The sequence below is a fragment of the Platichthys flesus genome, chromosome 4 (genome assembly GCF_949316205.1).
Source record: "Platichthys flesus chromosome 4, fPlaFle2.1, whole genome shotgun sequence".
In the NCBI taxonomy this organism is placed as follows: Eukaryota; Metazoa; Chordata; class Actinopteri; order Pleuronectiformes; family Pleuronectidae; genus Platichthys; species Platichthys flesus.
In genome coordinates, this window is record NC_084948.1 from 3,531,865 (window position 1) to 3,555,108 (window position 23,244).

General features: G+C 42.1%; 1 protein-coding gene across 2 annotated transcripts; it reads left to right on the forward strand.

Annotated features, from left to right (window-relative positions):
- The first annotated feature begins 2,590 nt into the window (after nt 1–2,590).
- LOC133951940 (von Willebrand factor A domain-containing protein 5A-like) lies at nt 2,591–11,148 on the forward strand. 2 transcript variants are annotated; one of them, XM_062386198.1, is made up of 19 exons: nt 2,592–2,689; nt 3,094–3,175; nt 3,405–3,607; nt 3,699–3,921; nt 4,538–4,704; nt 4,795–4,909; nt 5,010–5,185; nt 5,274–5,362; nt 5,466–5,610; nt 6,235–6,314; nt 6,395–6,509; nt 6,823–6,981; nt 7,076–7,179; nt 7,549–7,769; nt 8,198–8,239; nt 8,637–8,795; nt 10,336–10,490; nt 10,771–10,894; nt 11,002–11,148. In XM_062386198.1, the coding sequence occupies exons 2-19, from the start codon at nt 3,130–3,132 to the stop codon at nt 11,073–11,075; spliced, it is 2,397 nt and encodes a 798-aa protein (XP_062242182.1). In that variant the 5' UTR covers nt 2,592–2,689; nt 3,094–3,129; the 3' UTR covers nt 11,076–11,148. The 2 variants fall into 2 exon arrangements, 1 of the variants encoding a protein (XP_062242182.1); XR_009920504.1 differs by lacking the exon at nt 11,002–11,148 and having other exon boundaries at nt 2,591–2,689; nt 10,401–10,490; nt 10,771–10,822.
- The last annotated feature ends 12,096 nt before the right edge of the window (nt 11,149–23,244 follow it).

Consider the following 23,244-nt stretch of genomic DNA (forward strand, 5'->3'; position numbering starts at 1 on the left):
AATTTTTGTTTAACTCTCTACGTTTAATGATCCAGAATAAATAAATTATCTTTAAATACTAACTATATATTTTTCAGTGTTAAATATACTCTAAGGTGAAATTCAATTCAGTTAGTTGTGATAACTCAAGTTTCAAGTACAAGATTTATCTAAATTATTGTTGATGACACTATCAGCTGAAGAGAATATATTGACTGGGTCAAGAGAAAAATAAATAAATCTATTGAATATACAGAGGGTAAGTCATCTTGTCACATCAAACCCTCTTCTTATTCTTTATAATAGTCTAATTTATCTATCATATTGTCATATATTTTAGGCGACTAAAGACCATTTAACTGCTGCTCTATAGCTGTTATTGATTTATTGTCGACTTTAGAGATGGGATTTATTTTTAATTATCGAATGCTATTGCTCAGGAGTCAATGCATGACTCTGAATCCATTACCTCTGTAGAATTCATTACTTCTGTAGAAGCCATTACCTCTGTAGATTATATAATAGAAATATGGCTACAGGAGACAGACAGACGTTTTGAACCAGTCGGGGGCCGAAGCCTGGCTTCGAGGGGCCCAGCACCCCAGCTCCCAAGTGCAGCCCCGCAGTGGGAGCAGTGGGAGCATTGGGAGCTGGAGCTGGCGCAGCAGCAGCATCCTTCCACCCTGTTGAGTCAACGTTTAGAGGTGTCCCGGGGTCTCCGCTTCGACGATAGGCATGTTTATGGGGCCACTTAGATGTCTGACGGGTAGCAGCAGCGAGCTTACGCGCTCCATCGGCCCTGCTCCGCCTGCTAATGGGAGCCGGGCTGTCTCTCCCCGGAGCCGGTGAGATGATGGTGGGGGGTGGTCCAAGGCCATGTAGCGAGACTCCCTACATGGGCATGGTTGGAAAATTACGTATTTTTCGCTACAACAAATCGCGGGAGTTTTTTTTTTCCAGAGTTTTTGGGACGGTAGACATGCTAGATACACAAATTAATAGTGAAGAAGCACTACAAAAGTGGAATTTTCATAATATGTCCCCTTTTAGATCATGGAAAGCTGTGAACGGGAATCACAGCTCTTAGTATGGCGGCTGCTGAAATACTTCTGGCTCACTTCACTCAGTTATGAAACCTCCTTAGCTAAATATAATTCTTAAAATCAACCCAAATGTAAAAATGTGCCCTTTAGTGCTTGGAGATCAAATAATTAACATGAGATCAGACAACATCCTCATTCGATGCTCATTAGGAAAACGCACATCGTCTCATAAAACATCAAATCAAAAAAATATATTCTAGATATGAGTTACCTTTAGCCACAGGGATGACTGGCTCCTCTGGCTGCAGCAGGTGGAGGTATAGGGAGTGTCGGCCCATCTCCACCCAGTTACTGTGGCTGTAGAAGTCCTGGTATATTACATGTTAGAAAGACTTGAGGCCTTTCACGCACATATCTAAAGAAAATCCTTCGTAGTTTACTTGATCATGTCCAATCTTTGTTAATAAACAAGTCTTAAACATTTCACATGTAACATTTGACTGGTGTCTAGAAGTAATGCAGGTTTCATTACCATTGTTATGTAGCCTATATGATATAAGTTGTGGTTTATTACCATTGCACGTTATACACATCTTTTGTTATCCTAATTTGAAAATAGCTGGCCCAAGCTGTGACGGGCACTTTGGTACTGTTTGGCCCTCACTGAGAGCAGAGTCTGAGCCCAGAACTATCGTAACATCAGTGTGGCGCTGTCCACGCGCTCTGAATCAAAGTGGTACACCGGGTCAGACCTGGTGGAGCTCAAGAAGTCCATGGCAGCATTGGACTTCACCACCTCTCCCAAAGCTCTCCAGAAGCCACGGCCTAATCTGGTCTGGGCGGGACACATTTGTTACAATCTTTGGCATGAGGTGTGGTTGTGGTGCATATATGAACTTTTATAGTTCACAAAGCTCTTATTAAATCCTTGATGTAAAATACATTTTTGGCCACTGATATTGGCTCACTTCAGTCATCTAGGGTGGCCCTGAGAGCTCAGACTAAAGTATTCCAGCAATGTTCAACACGTTTTATTGTCCCCTGGAAACACCTTGATGTTTTGTGATAATGTGGCTGAGTCACAAGTATTTGGCTGCGTCATAAATACCTGTCTGTGCTGCAATGATGTTGCCTCCATTTACTTTTTTTTTCTCTGGGCCACTGTAGTGATGACCTCAATACTGATATCTGATATAATTGAATGAAGTAATGAAGACTAAAAAACAAAAGAACGTCTCTATCATGTGTTCTAGGGCCTGCTCTGTGATATATATGTGCGTGTGTGAGTCCCAGGACAGCGTTAACACTGTGTGTGTGTGTGTGTGTGTGTGTGTGTGTGTGTGTGTGTGTGTGTGTGTGTGTGTGTGTGTGTGTGTGTGTGTGTGTGTGTGTGTGTGTGTGTGTGTGTGTGTGTGTGTGTGTGTGTGTGTGTGTGTGTGGCGGGCTGACCGGTCTCGGGGCACTGACCCCGCCCACTCGCTCAGAAGAGGGGGCAAAGTGTCTCTTCTGATAGTAAATGTTTCCTCCCCCTGCTCACTATGGACAATACATGGCCTCACAAACAGGGGCGTGTCTTTGTTTTGAGAGCTTATATTCAAGCAGCATTCTTCCGTGTTTTACTTCCTACTGTGGCCTCCGACTGCACCGGATACAACTTCTCTGTAGAGGTAGGCATCTGCTACGGTTTTTACATGTTAAATATAATAGTCTTTATTGACTGTCTATAGTCTTCTGTACTTATAGGTCAGGATGTTACGTACAGTGTAGTAAACCTACTGTATGATGTACTTCAGGTGTATAATACACCAGGTGAACAGTGTCACCTTTACAAAGGACAGTGTCATACTGACTTTCAAAACACACTTCAGTGTTCCATCATGTCTGCCTACATACACAAGTAATTATGTAAATTACACGTTGCTGTTAGTCTTTTTTAATCTACTTCTATGGTGAGTAAGGTGGAGATGGTACAATTTATGACATATAATGCATATATATAATTCAGATTCTCTGTTGTACACTGCATCTTGTTTTACTGTCTGTTACACTTTTAACATTACATTTTATACAGGAATAACTACCTTGATCGTGTTACCAGTGAACTGACATGATGGTGAGATACTGTGGTCTACTTAATACCAACAATGAGCCAGGTACACAGCTGTCATACAACACAACTCATGTTTACTTTATACAAACGGTCAATGCAAGTGTGTGCTTTGGGGCTTGAGGGTGGCAGAAAAGGGCTTCAAACTTTTTGAATCTGTAAACATGAAAGTATAATATACAGTTTAATGCTTTAGGAGATCCAGCAATTCAGGAAGCTTAACGTTGTGTCACATAACAATATTGTTTTCATTGTTCACTGTGTTTCTCGCTCAGTTCCCCTGAAGAGCATTGAGGTGGAGCTGGAGGTGAGGGACCATGTGGCGACAGTGGTCTCCATTCTGAACTACGAGAACAAGGAGGACAAACCTCTGGAGGCTGTTTTCGTCTTCCCTCTGCCTGGAGACGCTGCTGTCTGTCACTTCAGTGCTCAGATTGGACAGACACAGATTGTAGCTGAGGTGAAGGAGAAACAGAAGGTGAGCTGGACAGTGACGTCTCACTCAGTCTGATGGATCCTAAAGATAAAAGAGTGAGTAGAGCTCAGGTGTGTTGTGTCTGTGTCTTCAGGCTCGTGAGGAGTATGATGATGCGCTGAGCTCCGGTCAGCAGGCCTTCCTGTTTGAGGAGAGCGAGCAGAGTCCAGATATATTCACTCTGAGTGTGGGCAGTCTGCCTCCAGGAGAGAGCGCCTCCGTCAGGCTGGAGTACGTCACTGAGCTGGCTGTGCAGGCGGATGACGGGCTGAGGTTTTGTCTGCCTGCTGTGCTAAACCCTCGCTACGAACCTCAGGGTAGGAAACCCAGCCAGCACTTTGAACCATTTAAACATCATCCCACTAAACCTGGGATTTACTGCAACAGTCATATTTTCCATGTGACATGATGTCTGCATTAATGCAAATGGCCTGTATTTACAGAGCTCTATTCCAGTCATTCCAACCACTAAATGCGTTGTATAGCATAAGTTTCATTCATCTATTATGCACTCAGCAACTCTTTAGGCAAACCTTTCATGCAATTTGGGCTTCAGTATATTGCATAAGGACACAGTGGAATGCACAATTGAGGAGCCAGGATTCGAACCAACAACCTTCTCTACCTCCTCAGCCATAGCTGCCCCAGTAGTACTATAAAAGAGGCCTGATATAGTGTAGTGTGTGGCTCTGTGTTTTTACATAACTTGGAATTTGGTCAAATGGACTCAAACCCTTCACCCACCTCTCCATCTGCATAGTGGTGAGTAGATAATGAGTGAAACTAAATTTTTCTGTGAACTATCCCTTTAATGGCTATACATGTCCATCCTCGAATAGCCACCAGAATTTTTTGTTTTAGTTTGCCCAGTGCCTATTACTGAGGTTTTGCCTAAATGTAATGCAATCATTTTTTTTTAATTTCTAACTTAAGGTTCTGAAGGTGCTGGTGTGCAGGTGACCTCTGTTCCAGCCTCTCTGGTTCCCTACAGTCTGTCGTTTTCTGTCCGAGTGTCATCTCCTCGTCCAATCTCCAAAGTCGAGTCCTGCTGCTCTCTGGAGCCTCTCCAGTACGTCAACACAGAGCAGACCCAGGCCACGGTAGGTAGACTGCTCACTTCTCCACTGTGTGTGGTTGTTTCTCAGCACTGAGAGCTACAAATATAACTAAGTGTGCTTTGTGAACTGCAGGTCAAGTTGGCTGCAGGACACAAGTTTGACAGAGATGTTGAGCTGCTGATTTATTACAGAGATGCTCACAAGCCCACTGCTGTGGTGGAGGCAGGACAGGTGTCTGCCAAACCAGGTGAGTGAAAACGAGTCAGGTTGTTACTTTGCACAATAGTAAAGTCAGTCATCCTCGTCTTCCAACTTACTTACACGTGTTGGAATAAATTATGTTTCAGGGAGTCTGATGGGCGATCCAGTCCTGATGCTGAGCCTGTACCCTGATTTCCCTCAGTCTGTGATGTCTTCACTCACCTCACGTGGAGAGTTTATCCTCCTACTGGATCGATCTGGGAGTATGGGTTGTCCAATGAGTAATGGCAAGCGGCAAGAAACTCGAATTGCCAGTGCCAGGGTATTCAGCGAGTGTAAACTCTGTCATTAAACTTTTCATAGTGTCTCACACACAGTTACCTTCACCATCTTGTGTCTGCTTCCCTCAGGATACTCTACTGCTCCTGTTGAAGAGCTTACCAATGGGCTGCTACTTCAACATCTACAGTTTCGGCTCCAGCTTTGAACACATCTTCCCGTAAGTCACTCAACCACACACAACAGATTTCCCCCTGTCCTTGTTGTTAATGCTTGTTTGTGCATGTGTCTTTACATGTGTTCATGTACGTGTTTAATCACAGAAAGAGTGTGGAGTACAGTGAGAAGAACTTAGAAGACGCTCTGAAGAAAGTCGAAGCGATGCAGGCAAATCTGGGAGGAACAGAGATTCTCAAGCCCCTCACACATATTTTAAGCCAGACCTGCATTTCGAATCAACCTAGACAAGTAACTCACTCACACGTACACACACACACTGACACACCAACGAATAAAAAAATGTCAGAAGTATAAATGATAAGGCTATTACTGTATTTCTATGTTTGTTCCAGCCTATACTGGAACACTCAAGACACATGTTGTAGATCTGATGATCACACTGCTTTAACCAATCCGTCTGTACACTGAGTTAACCCCACCTTATAATGATCGTATTGACAAATAAATATATATATATATTTTTTTATAAATGTAGAAATACATTAATAAATAAATGTTAAAGTAAATCAATTCACTTCTTCAGAAATACAGAAATTGCCTTTCATCACAACATATTTTTGTAATTTTTTTTTGTCCTCCATTGTGTTTAACATGCATGTCATCAACATAGTTTAAGACTATAGCATACCATCAGAACCGAATTCCCAATATTTAAATGGCACATACAAATCAGAACCAACCGGACTGTGTGTTTGACGCTCATACTTATGATCATTGTATTTGACTCCGCCATAAAAAACAGTTGTGTTACTACAGAGGCATCTTAACAGTGCTCTCACAGAACTACGTTGATGACTCAGCATGTTACTGGGTGTGCTGGTATGTAACTCCTGTGTACACTCTCCACCTCAGGTTTTTGTCTTCACTGACGGAGAAGTGTCAAACACCAAAGAAGTGATCGATCTGGTGAAGAAGAATTCAGGTTCCCACAGGTGAATCCACAGAGTCGTGCTCACAGTGTGTCCCATGTTGCAATGCAGTCTGTGTTAAACACTTAACTACTGTGTTGTAGGTGTTTCTCTTTTGGGATCGGGGAAGGGGCCAGCTCTGCTCTTATCAATGGGTTGGCCAAGGAAGGAGGAGGTCACGCTCAGTTCATCACAGGGGCTGATAGGATGCAACCTAAAGTAAGAAAGACATTAAACATGGGAAAACTGTTGCGTTACACACTGCTGAAACAACTCAATACAAATCATGGCTTCAGTAAGGTCAGGACATGATGCATTAATCAGCACATCAACACTGGTGTCGGTCCTTATCACCAAAAGGTCTCCTGACATCTTATGGTGAATCCTGCAGAGGATCTTTTGTTGTCTGCAGACTTTTTCTAGGGGACTGGCAGAATCATAGAATATCTGGAGGATCTCTGGAGTTCAGCGAATGTCTGAAAGTAGCTTCAGTTTTTGTTCCTACTTTTGAAAACTGTATTTTCCCCATCAGGTGATGCAGTCGCTGAGATTTGCTCTGCAGCCAGCTGTGGTGGACATCTCAGTCACATGGGATTTGCCAACAGGAGTTTCTGTGACTGTTCTTTCGCCACCAATCACAGCCCTTTTCCAGGGTCAAAGGTCACTGATTTATGCCCAACTCACCGGACAGGTGGGTGCAGCACACTTCTTACATGAAATACTAAATAAAAAATGTTTGTAAGTGGAAACACCATGTATTATATTCAATTCTTTATATAATTCAGAGTTCAGAGGCAGCAGAGGGCTCTGTGATGGTGAAGTACAGCCTGGCAGGTCATCTCTCTCAGAACCAGCTTCACTTCTCTCTCAAACCTCCAGAGGACAATGGGTACAACGTCTGAGTTTAATCATTAATATAGAAAAAACAGGATTGTTTTTAATACAACAAAAAAATGCACCTGCTATGTGTCATTTACTGATAGACACACAAACAAAAATACTTGATAGTATTATTCATCTATGAATTTGACTTGTTTCATCACAGTGGGCGACACATTTCTATCAATAAAGAACCTTATTTATCTTACCATAGGAATCAAACTCTTAATATTAATATAAGAAAATCTCGAGTTGATGTTCACCACTGGCTTTTTGTAGCTCATTAGTTAGAAGTGTAGCAGTAATGATATAACTGTCATGTATATATACTGAGTAGTAATCTGATGTTTTAGTTCTGTGTTCACTCTCCTGTATGCAGACTAACAGTCCACAGGTTGGGTGCTCGGACTCTGATCCGCTCCCTAGAGACAGAGGAGAAAGAACACAGAGGACAGCAAGATGGAGGAGTGAAGGAGAAGGTGGTGCAGCTCAGTCTCCAATCAGGAGTGAGCAGCTCCTCCACGGCCTTCATTGCCGTCAACAAAGGCAATGGCGAGCCGATAAGAGGACCTCTGGTGCGGAGACCTGTTCCAACACCTGGTAAGCAAATGGCAAAGGACAAACAGATACCAAGAGTCTGAAGATCCAAGAGCTTTTGACCATCTCTGCCTACTATGCTGTTTCAAATAACATCTCCATCCTTCTGTGGTGGAGCCCATGGAGGTTGAATTTGTTCTCGCGCATCCCCTGCCATTGGTTCATAATTGGTTACATAAGAACTCGATTTCTAACTGTGCTCAGTGTGTTTGTATGTGCGCATTTGCTGATATGTTCATATGCCCACATATATTTATTATATTATGTTATATTCAATATATTTGAACAACTTGACTATTTTAAGTACTTATTGTTACTTAAGTTGTTATTGTGAGTTATAAATGTGCTCAGAAACCAGTAGTTTCCTCACTATTTATTGTTCACTAATTCTCATGTTGTTCACTTAACCTCAAACTTCTTATTTCTCACAGCTCTCATGCAGCGACAGGCATGTAATTTAAGGGCGAAAAAATGTAAGTAACACACACAGTGACATTTTTATTTTTTACAGTAAATCTATGTAAAGCTTGTATTGCTGCTTGTCTCTTCACTTTCATAAACATAGTATCTCGGGAACTCTGAGATAATAAAGTCAAATTAGCTAAAAATGTTCACTTGGACTAAAAGACCTGATTAGAATTTGATGGTCAAAAATTGTTTTAGCCATAACAAATGGCCATAACAAAAAGTCCAGGGTTTTGTGGACTCAAACACTTCACTCTCCCTTCAACCGGCATAGTGATGACTAGATAATGAGTGATTTTTCATTTTCTGTGAAATATCCCTTTAAAGACCTATACCATTATGCTGGGTGAGATCACAAACCATTACCAGTGGATTTATTGTGACACTACTCTGCTCTCCCATCAGCTTGTGCAATGGCAGCAAGGCCTAAAGTAAAGTCTGGCAGCGTGTTTACTGATATTAACATGAAGCTCAAAAGTATGTCGAGACAAAAATCCACTCCGGACGGAATGAGAGCTTCCAAGGAACAAGTTGAGATGTCCCTCGACATGTGTGATTCCACTTGTAAGTAGACCAGTGCATACACCTGCCAAACATCCATTTATGATTCTATTTGTTCATATTTACTCTTTGCATTGAAAGACACCTTCATCAGACTGTATCCCTGTAGTAGCCTCTAGTGAGTAGACTAATGCCTTTTGTAGCCTTTTGTGGGCCTTTTTGATCAGGCAACAACATGTGAATCATTACAGCAAGGGGGTTATGTCTTCTTCTGGATTTCTACAGACATTATAATAGGAGGACAGAAACTATGGAGCCTCTCACTTGGACATTTGCGTTCACATATACACCTTCTCTGGAGAAAATGAAGAGAATCTGCAGAGTTCAGTGTATGTGAGGGCTGGTGAATGACCTAAGATTAAGATTAAGATTAAGATGCATTTATTAGTCCCAAACACATGCACAGACATGCAAAGGCACACTCATGCATGTAGGGAAATTTAATCTCTGCTTTTGACCCATCTGGTGCAGGACACACAGAGCAGTGAGCGACCATGTACGGCGCTCGGGGAGCAGATGTTGGGGGAGTAAGGTGCCTTGCTCAGGGGCACTAGACAGGGTAGGGAGACTCTTGGATTTTTGGACAGATCCAGGTTCGTCTTTTGTTGTCTCTCCGTGGAGTTGAACCAGAGATTAACCAGAGACCTTCTCTGCCCATAGTCCAAGTTTCTGCCACTAGTCCACCGCCTCTTTACAGAGCCCCCCCAGGGGACACGAAAAAAAAAAAAAGCTGGGTGAAAAAAAAAAAAGAGGACGGAGTTTTGCAAAACTTTTGCAAGATCCCGAGATAGTTTTGCGAGATCCCGAGATAGTTTTGCGAGACCGGTCAATGAGCTCCGGTACCGGAGGAGCAGCAGGTCCCGCCGCTCCGGTACCGGACCCGCTCCTCCGGTACCGGACCCGCTGCTGCTGTCAGAGGAGCAGCGGGGCCCCCGCCTCAGCGCTCGTATAATAAACAACCATTTCAAATCATCCAAACTGTCATGATTCATTATTTTAATGCAGGAATTTCATGCAGGAATTTCATTCAGGAATTTCTCTGCTTCTCTCCTCCCCACTGCGGGACCGACTGCTCCTCCATGACAGCAGCAGCGGGTCCGTGACCAGTCTCGCAAAAGTTTCTCGGGGTCTCGCAAAACTACCTCGGGATCTCGCAAAAGTTTCTCGGGATCTCGCAAAAGTTTCTCGGGATCTCGCAAAACTATCTCGGGATCTCGCAAAAGTTTCTCGGGATCTCGCAAAACCCCGTCCTTTTTTTTTTTTTTTTTACCCAGCTTTTTTTTTTCCCCCTGTCCCCTGGGGGGCTCCGTACCTCTCCGGTCTAAGGAAGAACATGTTAAATTCCCGATCCAGATCAGGGAGTGGATCCAAAAATACTTTTTCTCTTTCATTAACATTAAGAGGCGTTTTTCAACACTTTCGCTAATTTTTCAGAGAGTAATTCATGGATCTTGATGGAAAAAAAATCATATGAAAACCTCAATAATTAAGTGATGTAGCTATGGGATGAAATGGATAGATATTCTTATAATTCTTTCTTCAGTCTCAATTCAGGCTCAATCAAAGCAGCCACCCAGAGACCCTTTAATGCAGCTGGTCTCTCTGCAGAAGGCGTCTGGCTGCTGGCTGCTTGATCCGGCTCTGGCTGCTGCTGTGGGAAAGACCAGCGAGGAGGTGGAGAACACAAAGCCTTCAGCTGTGAGTTACTGTCAAAAATAATAAGACAAATTAATAATGGGTTCTTGTTTTAAAATAATGCAGTGATATTATATCGTGACCACCCGTCTGCATTAGACATTTAACTTTATACATCTAAATCTCTTATCATGATGTTGCATTAAGTTGTTCAGAAACAGCCTGATGGTCCCTGATGGTGTTATTTCCCCATTTGAAACTCTCATGTATGTTTGATCTTTTGGTTTTTCTCTCTTGTGTTGTACCTTTTCTGTATGATTTTCTTTTTGATTTGCTGAAATAGGTGAACCAGGAAGTGTGGGCCACCATTCTTGCTCTGATCTGGCTTCATGGCTTCGAGATGGATGCTAAGCCAGAGTGGGAGCTTCTGGCTATGAAGGCTGTGTCCTGGCTCCGTGCACAGAATGGTAACAATCACAATATTAAGAGCTGATATGTTGTTTTTAACAATATATACCGGATAACATCAGCTTCTGATGACTTGTATTGTGTTTCTCTTTGTATTTTTTTCCAGTACCATCAGAGGGCGTGGAAGCTGGAAACACACTGTTGGGTTGCCATGTGCAGAAAGACGCCATGGGGCTCTGAGGATTTTGTATCATATAGGTGCCCATTTAAGAGCATTTAATTTGTCTCAACAATAAAGGCCTGTTCTATCATGTTTTCCCTTTTCATTTTATGCTCTGTTTTACGTGAATGTGGCTGAGGGGTAGGGTGGTCGTCCTCCAACCAGAAGGTCGGCAGTTCAATCCTCAATCTTCCCCATCTGCATGCCGAAGTGTCCTTGGGCAAGATACTAAACCCCTCAAATGGCCCCTCGTAGATGTTGATGCAGTAAGTCGCTTTGGATAAAAGCGTCAGCTAAATTACAGTTTTTTTCCATCGCTAACGAGCGCTTACCTATACTTAAAATACTTTTTCTAAACTCTTAACACAGACTTACACCTACAAAACACAATTGGCCAAATAGATCATTTTCTTCTCAAAAGCACATTTTGTTAACTATATACTAACTCTTCATTTCAAAATAGAAGACATCTTTCTCTGCACACACTAACTTTACCAAAACACTGGACATCTGACTCAAAATGAAATTATTCTTTCAAAGAATAACTCCTGTTTTCACTTCACAAGGAACATGCAGCCAATCAAAGTACACCAGGTTTCAAAATACTGGCTATTGTGGACATTACCAAAACTGCATAGACTTTTTTTGTTTCAGTTTTACAGGTATTTGCATGCAAAACATGCAATCCACTGTTTTTTACGCCAATTTTTTTGGTTGGGAACTGTACTGTATATCCACATGTAATGTTCACATTCAAAAGCATTCCAGTAAAAAGCGAATCAGTTTTTTTTTCTTTACTGTTTACTACAGGAGGTATAGTAGAAATACTGTTTACAGTATGATACAACAGAAAACGTTTTACAGTATTGTTTAAAGTTAACAAAATATCCATGAACAAAAAAGCAACACCAAAAAGCCCAGTAAAAAGGGAGAACTAAAAAAAAGCACAAAATTCCTTTATCTAATCCCTGCGATCTTCAGGGTTAGGCCACAAGTTTTCATCCACATCGCATCTGATGTTACCCAAGGCGATATACCTTGGATAAAACCGCTTGGAATGCCTGATCCACCCTTGACAATCATCAACTGTGATGTCCCTGCAGCCAGCATCCATGGCTTCAAGGAGGGACAACTGGTCATGTGGCTGATGGTCATAGACTTTCCACCTCCATGTAGAAAAGAACTCCTCTATGGGGTTGAGGAAAGGTGAATAGGGTGGAAGAAATAGACGAATCAGTCTTGGGTGGACCTCAAACCATGCTGTAACTGCTTGTGAGTGATGGAAGGCCACGTTGTCCCAGGTGATAACGAAGGTCCTCCTGTTTTCACCCTCCTGATCCTGCTCTGGAACCAGGCGCTGGTGGAGATCATCGAGAAAAGCAAGGAGGCGCTCGGTGTTGTAAGGTCCAACCTGACATTTGTGGAGGAGTGATCCTGCATTTGAAATTGCCGCACACATAGTGATATTTGCACCTCTCTGTCCAGGAACATCAACTGTGGCCCTTTTTCCAATGACATTTCTTCCACGTCGACGCCTTTTTGCCAGATTAAATCCTGCCTCATCCACATTACGAATTCATGAGGGGCCTGGTTGGCCTCCAATTCCATAACTCTCTGAAACAAAATGTATGTAAATCATGCCATTATAGTACTATATACCATACAGTACTGTAACCTATTACTGAGTAGGTTACCTACTTGATGTGCAAAGCTTATAGAACTGTACATTGAATTGAATATACACACTATACCTGGACATATTGTTGTCGTAGCACCTTGACTCGCTCACTGTTCCTCTCAAAGGGAACAGTGTAGAGCTGTTTCATCCGCACTCTGTGTTTGGACAATGTCCGCGTAATGGTTGCGAGGCTGATGCTATTGATATTGTGAAATATCTCTTGGTCCTCCAAAATTCTGCTTTGAATCTCATGCAGTTTAATTGCGTTATTTGCAACAACCATATCTACTATGGCAAGCTCTTGTTGATGATTTAGGAGCTTACCTCTTCCCCCAGAGGGAGGAAGACGTTGCATTCTTTTGAGGGACAAAAAAAATCAACATATGCATTACTGTATGGCGTCATGTCAAGTGAGAATAGAAACAATCCATGTAAAATGCAAACTTACCTGTTGGTTTGTTGAAAGATGCGTATAATTGACGCAACCGTTGACCGCCCCAAATTGGGCTGTACTCTTTCACCAGCCTCCCTTAGTGAAAGACCGTGGTTTATCACATGGTCAATGATAGTGGCACGAATTCCATCACTCACCACTGACCTTGTAGCCCTTAGAATGCCACCACCACGCATTCTTATACCTCTACCTTGCCCTCTCCTTAGGCCTGCTCTTCTTAGGCCTGCTCTTCTCCCTGGACCTGCTCCTCTCACTTCTCCTGCTCCTCTCACTACTCCTGCTCCTCTCACTACTCCTGCTCCTCTCACTTCTCCTGCTCCTCTCACTTCTCCTGCACCTCTCACTACTCCTGCTCCTCTCACTACTCCTGCTCCTCTCACTTCTCCTGCTCCTCTCACTACTCCTGCTCCTCTCACTTCTCCTGCTCCTCTCACTACTCCTGCTCCTCTCACTTCTTCTGCTCCTCTCACTACTCCTGCTCCTCTCACTACTCCTGCTCCTCTCACTACTCCTGCTCCTCTCACTACTACACCTCTCACTGCTCCTCTCACTGGGCCTGCTCTTCTCCCTGGACCCCTTGCTCTAACTCTTCCTCGTCCAGACATCTTTTTCGGTTTCTGTTTCCGAAAAAATCACTCCTCAAAGTCCTCCTTTTAGTAATGCCATTGATTCTAAGCCAGAGTGGAATCAGCTGTGGTTGACCCAATATACCCAACATACATCAGCTATGTGTCAATTATTCAATTGTTTGTTTATTATCAGCTGAGATATATTGTTTTAGAACTGATATTACTGTATTACAGAAGCAGAGGTTTTTATACTGTATCTAAGGTTTGTAATATTGTGTTTGCAATTGTGGGATGTTGTGTGTTAACATTTGTAAATAATACAAAAACAATCCATAATTTTGTTTGGAGGTATAGCTTGTCTGTTAAGAAAATGTAAGCATTATACAAATGTGTTCACTGACTGCATATTGTGTGAAAACAACATGAAATGTGTGAATGGTATGGCCACAAAGGACCGATGTTGTGCTAATCGTGTTTAGAGTTTTGAAAATGTGACGACTGTTTAGAAAAACACTTGTTAGTAAATGTAATGAATGTTACCCCTGCCATGGAGGTTATGTTTTCACCCCTGTCTGTTTGTTTGTTTGTTTGTAAGCATATTGTGCAAAAACTACTGGAAATATTTCAACCAAACTTGGCAGAAGCATATGGTATGTGTCATTGAAGAACCCATTAAATGTTGGTGTGGATCCAGGACTTTTTTCTCTTTCTTTACCATTACTTTGACTTTGCATTTTTCGTTTTTTATATTTTCACTGACTTTTCACAGAATAATTAATTGAGAAAATGGGGTCACATTTAAGAGACTGATATCCATAGTTGTTGTTTTCAGACATGAAAACTGGAGGATGTCCGCAGAATTGGGTCTGGACTTTCTCCAGAGTTATAGTTGCAGTTAGAGCAGAGGTCGTTCAAGTGAAGCATCCGGTCAGTGACTTTGGAGATGAACAGTGAAAGAGTTTCTCTGGTCTCAGCTGCATCATGATCAGAGCAGAAGCTGCAGCTGGTTTGTTCCGAACTGGAGTTTCTGTGTCCTCCTCCTCTCTGCTCTCACTAGAGAATAAACACTCATACTAATAAACACTCATCACCAGTTATCGGGACCTGATCAGTACATGAAGTCACTTAGTACGGACACAGAGATACAGAAATATTCAAAAGTGGAAATAAATATACGTGGAAATATATTTAAGACATTTATTTATACATTGTTACTGTTTTAATTTCCTTATTTTTTTTAATGTATTTATTTCTCCATTTATTTACCCTTAAGTCATGTATTGTCCTCAATACTACTTTTGTGGCTCTCACTCAGATATGAGTTCACACAAACAGCCTGTGTTGAGAAAAAAAAAATAAAAAAAATAAAAAAATGTATATATATATTTTTTACATATATTGTTTATTTATGTGCGCCGCAAGATGTGCGCGTATCCTGCGGGCAGCGCATATCCTGCAGTTTTCTTATTAATTTGATTCATTTTAATAAAAAAAAAAGAGTAATGTGATGATGTGCACCGCAGGATGATATGCGCCGCATGATGATGTATATATTGGTTTTTTATTGTCATGCACTGGTTGCTGGTTGTACATCATCAGAAGTGGCAAGTCAATAGATAATAATATTAAATCATGGATAGTCGTATAAATCGTATAAAACAGTTGCTGAGATTCCCTCTGCATCCAACAATGGAGGACATCGCAGTCACATGGGATTTACCAGAAGGAACGTCATTCATTACATTACAGTACTTTTCATTTAGCTGACGCTTTTATCCAAAGCGACTTACAATAAGTGCATTCAAACCCGAGGGTACATACCAAGGACGACAAGAATCAAGAAAGTACAATTTCTTCAAATAAAGCAAAACTACAAAGTGCTATAAGTAAGTGCCATTTAAGTGCTACTAAAGTGTTAGTTTCAAAAAGTTGTTAGTGTTTTTTTTTAATTTTTTGTTTTAATTCAAGGTAAAGTCGGAAGAGGTGTGTTTTTAGTTTTCGGCGGAAGATGTGTCGACTTTCTGATGTCCGGATGTCAGTTGGGAGCTCATTCCACCATTTAGGAGCCAGGATGGAAAACAGTCGTGTTTTTGATGAGTGTTTAGCTCGCAGTGAGGGAGCAACGAGCTGATTGGCCGAAGCAGAGCGGAGTGAACGGGGTGGGGTGTAACGTTTGACCATGTCCTGGATGTAGACTGGACCGGATCCGTTCACAGCATGGTACGCAAGTACTAGTGTTTTGAACCGGATGCGAGCAGCCACTGGTAACCAGTGAAGGGAGCGGAGGAGAGGAGTAGTGTGAGTGAATTTAGGTTGGTTAAAAACCAGTCGAGCTGCTGCATTCTGGATGAGCTACAAAGGTCGGATGGCAGTAGCAGGTAGACCTGCCAGGAGGGAGTTACAGTAATCTAGATGTGAGATGACCAGAGCCTGGACCAGAACCTGCACCGCCTTCTGAGTGAGAAGGGGGTGTATTCTCCTGATGTTGTACAGCATGAATCTACAGGACCGTGTTGTTGCAGTAATGTTGGCAGTAAGGGAGAGTTGGCTGTCGAGTGTTACGCCCAGGTTCCTAGCCGTCTGAGTGGGGGTTAACACAGAGTTGTCAAAGTTAATAGTCAGGTCGTGGATGGGAGAGTCTTTCCCTGGAAGGAAAAGTAGTTCAGTCTTGTCAAGGTTAATCTTCAGGTGGTGTTGAGACATCCACTGAGAGATGTCGGTCAGACAGGCAGTGATTCGTGCTGCTACCTGTGTTTCTGATCGGGGAAAAGACAGGATTAGTTGGGTGTCATCGGCATAGCTATGGTAGGAAAAGCCGTGTGAGTGAATGACAGAGCCGAGGGAGTTGGTGTACAAAGAGAAGAGGAGAGGACCAAGGACAGAACCTTGAGGGACCCCAGTAGTGAGGGGACAAGGTTCAGACACAGATCCTCTCCAAGTTACCCTATAAGTGCGATCAATGAGGTAGGAAGAGAGCAGGGAGAGAGCAGAGCCTGAGACACCGAGGTCCTGAAGGGAGGAAATAAGGAACTGGTGGTTCACTCTGTCGAATGCAGCAGAGAGTTCTAGAAGGATGAGGACAGAGGAGAGAGAGGCTGCTCTAGCAGTGTGAAGCTGCTGAGAGACAGCAAGGAGGGCAGTCTGAGTTGAGTGACCTGCCTTGAAACCAGACTGGTGAGGGTCAAGAAGATTATTGTGGTTAAGATAGGAGGAAAGTTGATTAAAGATAGCACGCTCAAGAATTTTGGAAACAAAGGGAAGGAGAGAGACAGGTCTGTAGTTATTTACTTCAGACGGGTCCAGAGTGGGTTTCTTTAGGAGAGGATTTACTCTTGCCTCCTTCAGAGAATTAGGGAAGCAGCCAGTTGACAGGGAAGTGTTGATTAGATGGGTAAGAAAAGGAAGAAGGTCAGGGGCAATAGACTGGAGAATGCGAGAAGGGATGGGGTCAAGGGGGTAGGTGGTCGGAAGGGCGGAGGTTACCAAGGTCAGAACTTGATTGGGAGACAGGGGGGTGAAAGAGGAGAGCGAAGGGGATGAAGATGAAGTTGATGGAAGTGTGGTTATAGAAGGAGGATCAGAAAATGAAGAGCGTATGTCATCTATCTTTTTGGTTAAGTAGTTGACAAAGTGGCTTGGTAGAAGAGAGGAAGGAGGAGGGGGACTGGGAGGGTTGAGGAGGTTGGAAAAGATGGAGAAGAGTTTATTGGGGTTAGAAAATGAGGCTTGAATTGCAGTTTGGTAAAAAGTGCTTTTGGCTGTGGAAATAGAGGCAGAAGAAGAGGAGAGAAGAGACTGATAAGCTAGCAGGTTGTCCAGGTGTTTAGATTTCCGCCATTTCCTTTCTGATGCTCGCATAGTGGCTCTGACGGCACGCACCGAGTCAGACAACCACGGAGCTGGGAGAGACTTGCGGACCTGTCGTGACGTAAGAGGACAGAGAGAGTCAAGAGAGGAGGACAGAGTAGAAAGGAGAATGTCAGTGGCAGAGTTAGGATGCATGAGTGAGAAAGAGTCAGTGGAAGGGAGGGCTGATAAAACAGAGGAGGCTAGAGAGGAAGGAGAGAGCGAACGAATGTTGCGACGGACAGGTACAGACTCTGTTGATGTGTTAAAGTTGTCAGTTTGAGATAATGGGAGAGAGTAAGAGATAAAGAAGTGGTCGGAGACATGAAGTGGGGTTACAGTGAGGTTAGATGTTGAGCAGTTTCTGGTGAAAATATAGTCCAGGTGGTTACCGGCTTTGTGAGTAGGAGGGGAAGGACTGAGTGAGAGCGCGAAAGAAGACAGTAAAAGTAAAAGGTCAGATGACGGTCTGTCTGGATGTTAAAGTCACCCAGAACGATAAGTGCAGGGCCATTTTCTGGGACGTTTGACAGGAGGACGTCTAATTCCTCCAGAAAATCTCCCAAAGAACCTGGTGGACGGTAGAGGACAACAATAGTTAATTGTACCGGTTGAGTAAGAGTCACAGCGTGAAATTCAAAAGATGTTGGGGTAAAGATTGGAAGCGAGTAGAGAGAAAAACTCCATTTGTGTGAAATGAGTAAACCTGTCCCGCCACCCCTACCAGTGGGTCTAGGTGTCATTCACTGTTCTCTCTCCACCAATCACAGTTATTTTCCGGGGTCAGAGGTCACTGATTTACTGAACAGGTAAGAGCAGCATCATTTCTTCTTACTTTAATTCCTATTTAACATCTGAGACTGAATTTGTTAAAGTGAACAAATTCCTTGACTGGATTCCTTTTCAATCAGGTATGTAACTTTGGCCACTAGGGGTCTCTTATATACAGAACAAAAGACCCTGGGGTGCGTTCAGAAAGTACATATAATCGTCTATCTATCCTAACCACTATTCCTTGACCCTGATGGAATACATCATGAGTTCACGGATAGATGTAAAGAAGAAGCCGTATGGAGATAGGAGAAGAGAACCATGGTGCAGAGAAAATCTATCTCTACTTCCACTCTGCGTTTATAACAGAAGGTACTCACAAAATGTACAGTACTCTGTGCTAGAGGCTGTGCGCTGAGAGTTCTAAAAAGTCACAGGTCCAAAGTACAAATACAGGTCCTGAGAAAATATGTTTTCATCTTTTACAGAGGTAACTATTAATTATTACCTAAAGGAATTAACAATACAACAGATTTAAACACATGGAATAATACAAGGAATATACATGGATAAAATCTTTTGGGGGTGTTTTTCACAACCAGGGGGTTAAAATACTTTTTCATTTGTGTTTGGTTGTAATGATGCTATTGTGAACTTTAAGTTCAATATGTTTGTTGTTGACTGGATGTGACATTGTGGGGCTGCATTTTCTCCTTTCATTTCATGGGGATGGTCCGATGTTTCCAATGCCGAAGGAGATAAGTGAGGAAGCATTGACGCTTCTTTAGGTATCCTTTGAAGAATTTAAACTAAAATTATGGCGGCCACAGAAATACTTCTTGGTTTTTAGGAAGGTCAGTTAGAAAGGTGCCTGAGCAAACAGATCGTTGAATCACGCACCAATTTTATGATTTTTGGAAAGTAGTGTGAGATCATGGGAGATGTTCTCTTCACCACCATTGTCCATAATCTTCTTCTTCATAACCTTTGCATCATCTCTTACAGTTTTTCACAATTGTTAACACACGTTTTTCAAAACAATAACGGCTTTCTCAAAACTGCACACAGAAAACTGAAAACCTCACACACAAAATGCTAAACCTGACACTCCCTTTGCAAGATGACTCTTTGCCATCAAATCTCTTACCTTTTCATAAAATGGAACTCGTGTTTTCATTTGGTACACACAGCCATATTTTCAATTGACACACACATACCATTCATTGAGTACACACAACTAAGCATTTGCTTGCACACTACCAAGCATTTACAGCACACTGTAGTGCAAAACTGAAAACACAATCATCAAAATGGAACACACCATATGAATGACAGTGACTCTGGAGAATGAGCCATTTCTCCTTTTGTAAAATGTCTCAGTGTAGGCCCACTTTTTTCATAGTCAAACATAAAACAGCACACAAATATGCAGCATAAAAAGGTTTATTTCGGTGCACACAGAGAACAGTACAGTAATGTAAACCGGCCTGCTCAACCCCCCCCCCTTCACAAAAATTGAAGTTTTTCACAATTGTTAACACACGTTTTTCAAAACAATAAAGGGTTTCTCAAAACTGCACACAGGCAGCTGAAAACTTCACACACAAAATGCTGACAGGCCTCAACACTCACGTTGCCACAAGCCTCCTCCATGGCCTGGAGCAGTGGGACTCGGTCCTGTGGGTTCCGTTCATATACCTTCCACCTCCAAGCGGAAAATAATTCCTCAATAGGATTCAGGAAAGGAGAATAAGGTGGAAGGTATAGAACGGAAAAATGTGGGTGGTCCTGGAACCTCTCACGCACTTGAGCAGCCCGGTGGAAGCTCACATTGTCCCAGATGACAACGTGATCGATCCGCTGTGGGTCATCTATCTGACCAGGTGGTACCAGCAGGTCATGCAGGCCATCCAGGAAGACGAGGAGACGGGCAGCGTTATAGGCCCCTAGGTGGGTATGATGGTGCAAGATTCCATGGTGATTCATTGCAGCACACATTGTGATGTTCCCGGGACACGCTGGCCGGGGACCTCCACAATATCCCGCTGGCCATTGAGGTTTCTGCCCCGTCGCCTCCTCTTCACCAAGTTGATACCCACCTCATCAATAAAGATGTACTGGTACAACACATGAGCTGTGTGAGGCTTTCTACCTCAATATTTTTTATTTTATTTTATTCTATTGTATTGTATTTTGTTGTATTCAAATGTACCGGTTGCTATGACGACTTAATTTCCCTTCGGGGATGAATAAAGTAATCTATCTATCTATCTATCTATCTCTTGGATCCGCTGACACAGACAGCATGAGGATGCAAGTTATAGTATGGACACAGAGAGGTCAACACAGGCTACACTGTAGAAAAGGAACAATATTGGATTACAGGTACAATACATGCATGTGTCAGTGCTGAATGTTGGTATACTACTTACAAGCACAAACTCTCACTGTAACTCCTTCATGCCTGTGTTCCGTTCAAATGGGACCCTGAACACTTGTTTCATCCACATGGCAGTCCTATGAAGAATACGGTCCAATGTAGAGAGGCTGACGGTCTGGACGTTTCTAAATGTAGCATGGTCAGCCAGGATCCTAGTTTTTATTTGTCTGAGTGTGATTGAGTTGTTCTCATGAACCATATCTACAATTTCAGTCTCCTGTTCGACTGTGAAAATGAGGTGAAATTGCTCAACAGACCTGAATGTTTAGAGATTTGAGTATTTGTGTGTTGTAGGTTGATGCTTTGAGATTTTACTTGAGAAGTGTGTGCAACAACTGAACATTGTGTGTAGTGTTTTGACAACAATGTGATGTGTAATTGACATCAGAGTGTAAAGAATGAAAGTCAGAGTCTAATGCAGATAAGGGAGTGTGAAGTAGTGCCAAATTGGGTCGAGTGATTGGTACATGAAGTGATGGTTTTGCAAATTGTGCCGAATTTTCGCTTCTTGTGTGTTAACAACTGAGAAAAACTGTACAAGGCAACCATAATGAAACGCGCCATTATACTGAAACAAATTGGGGGATTCTCTGGTTTTGAATATTGGTGGAAACATTTTGGATAATGCAACTAATAAAGTCAGCAAAATATTTAACGTAGGTCGTTTTAGACATGATAAATGAAGAATTGTTACATATTATATATTTTACAAACATGGTTTCTACCACTGTGATGTTTTCTCAGAGCTCAGAGGCAGCAGAGGGCTGTGTGCAATGAAGTTCAGCCTCGCAGGACATGACTCTGAGTACCAGCTCCTCTTGACTCTCACACCTGCAGAGGTCACCGGGTAAGAAGTCATACGAAATGGAGAGCGTCCCAAGAGACACAGTTTGATCATGGACCTTCCCAGATTAGATTATAAGGAGATACCTTAAATATTTATCTCATTATGTAGAGATGTCCCAAACAATTGACTGTCAGCATTTGCCTTGCAAGGTCCACACTAGGTGGCATTATGAACCATGTTCAACCAAAGAAATTTTATGAATTTGATAGTAAATGAGATAAAGCACCATTCATGTGTTTCATCACAGCAGAGTCATATCATTTAGTTTACAGTTCAAAAACACAATTACGTGTGCCGCATGTCTTTAATAACAAATTGTGAATGACCTGGTGAAGAAGTTTGTATTATCTAGAAGTGTTGAAAGAAAGTTACTGATGCTGTTGTGATATTGACCCACTTGCATGTTTAAATCTGAACTAATTTATAAATCTTTGCTGCACTGACCAATAATATGATTGATTAGATGAATCTAGTTGGCATTCTTTGAAATGTAAGATAAGGTTTCCCGTGTTCACTCCTGTCCTCAATCTGTAGACAAATAGTCCACATGTTGGGTGCTTGAACTGTGATTCGAGGAACAAGAGAAGGTGGTTGACCTCAGTGTCCAATCAGGAGTGAGCAGTTCATACACTGCCTTCATTGTTGTCAACAATTTCTAACTTCCACCTGTGGTTTAATGTGCACTGTTTTCCTCTAAGATGTCTATCTCAAAGGTAGTGTGCTGGATTTCTTTGGGGATGATTCATGGAGCAGCATAGGTAATATGTAGTAAAAGTTTAATTTTGATTTAAACACAGTTTGTATATTTAAAATTATGACAAAAACACATTTGTAATGCAACAGAACAGTTCAATTCTCTTGTAAGAATATTTATGCCTATGCCTCTGCACTGGCAATAGCCAGTGGCCGGAAGCATTATGTTTTCAGGTTGTCTGTCTGTTTCTTGTGAAGCCAACATCTCAAGAATGACTCGAAAAATCATTTCACATTTAGCCCAAATGTTCAAGTTCAAGGTAACAGTGACCTCTTCCGAGTGTGGATTTTTTTTTCTGTAGACTGAAACTACACTGGTTGACAGAGGCACACAACAACAGGAGGGTCATTGTAATATATTAGTTATGCATGTGAAGTGTGCATGATTTATTTCGGTTGGGGTGTTTCCTAAACATGACAATGGGCAGTAAAACATTTTCGGCTTGTTGACACTGAGTACTTCACGAGAGCAAAATAAGATAATAATTCAAGAGAAATAATGAAATGAAATTGTGTTTATTTTGTCAGAAGAGTTTTTTAAACTACTGGAGACTCCTTCTATTGTGTTGAAAATGTAAAGATTTCAACTAACCCAACTTTTCTCTCAACACTTTCAGGAAAGTCTGTGAAGAAGAAAGTAAAATCAGGTAAAGATTTTCCCCTTTTTTAGATGATTTGTAGTGATGTCAAACGCATCTTTAAGGTCGCTGTAATTCTTCACTATGTAAAGAGTGTTGTGCAAAATGACACAACAATGACGATTCTTAACAAATCCAACTGAACAGAATTGTGTTGCTTCTGCTCAAAGTACTAATCAAAAACATTTGAAAA

Bases quoted from the DNA above. Each gene is read 5' to 3' on its own strand.
- LOC133951940 (XM_062386198.1), top strand. From the start codon at position 3,130: ATGATGGTGAGATACTGTGGTCTACTTAATACCAACAATGAGCCAG. The intron at 6,982-7,075 runs GTGGGTGCAGCA...TATATAATTCAG, and splicing joins ATGCCCAACTCACCGGACAG to AGTTCAGAGGCAGCAGAGGG. The intron at 8,796-10,335 runs GTAAGTAGACCA...TTCTTTCTTCAG, and splicing joins CGACATGTGTGATTCCACTT to TCTCAATTCAGGCTCAATCA.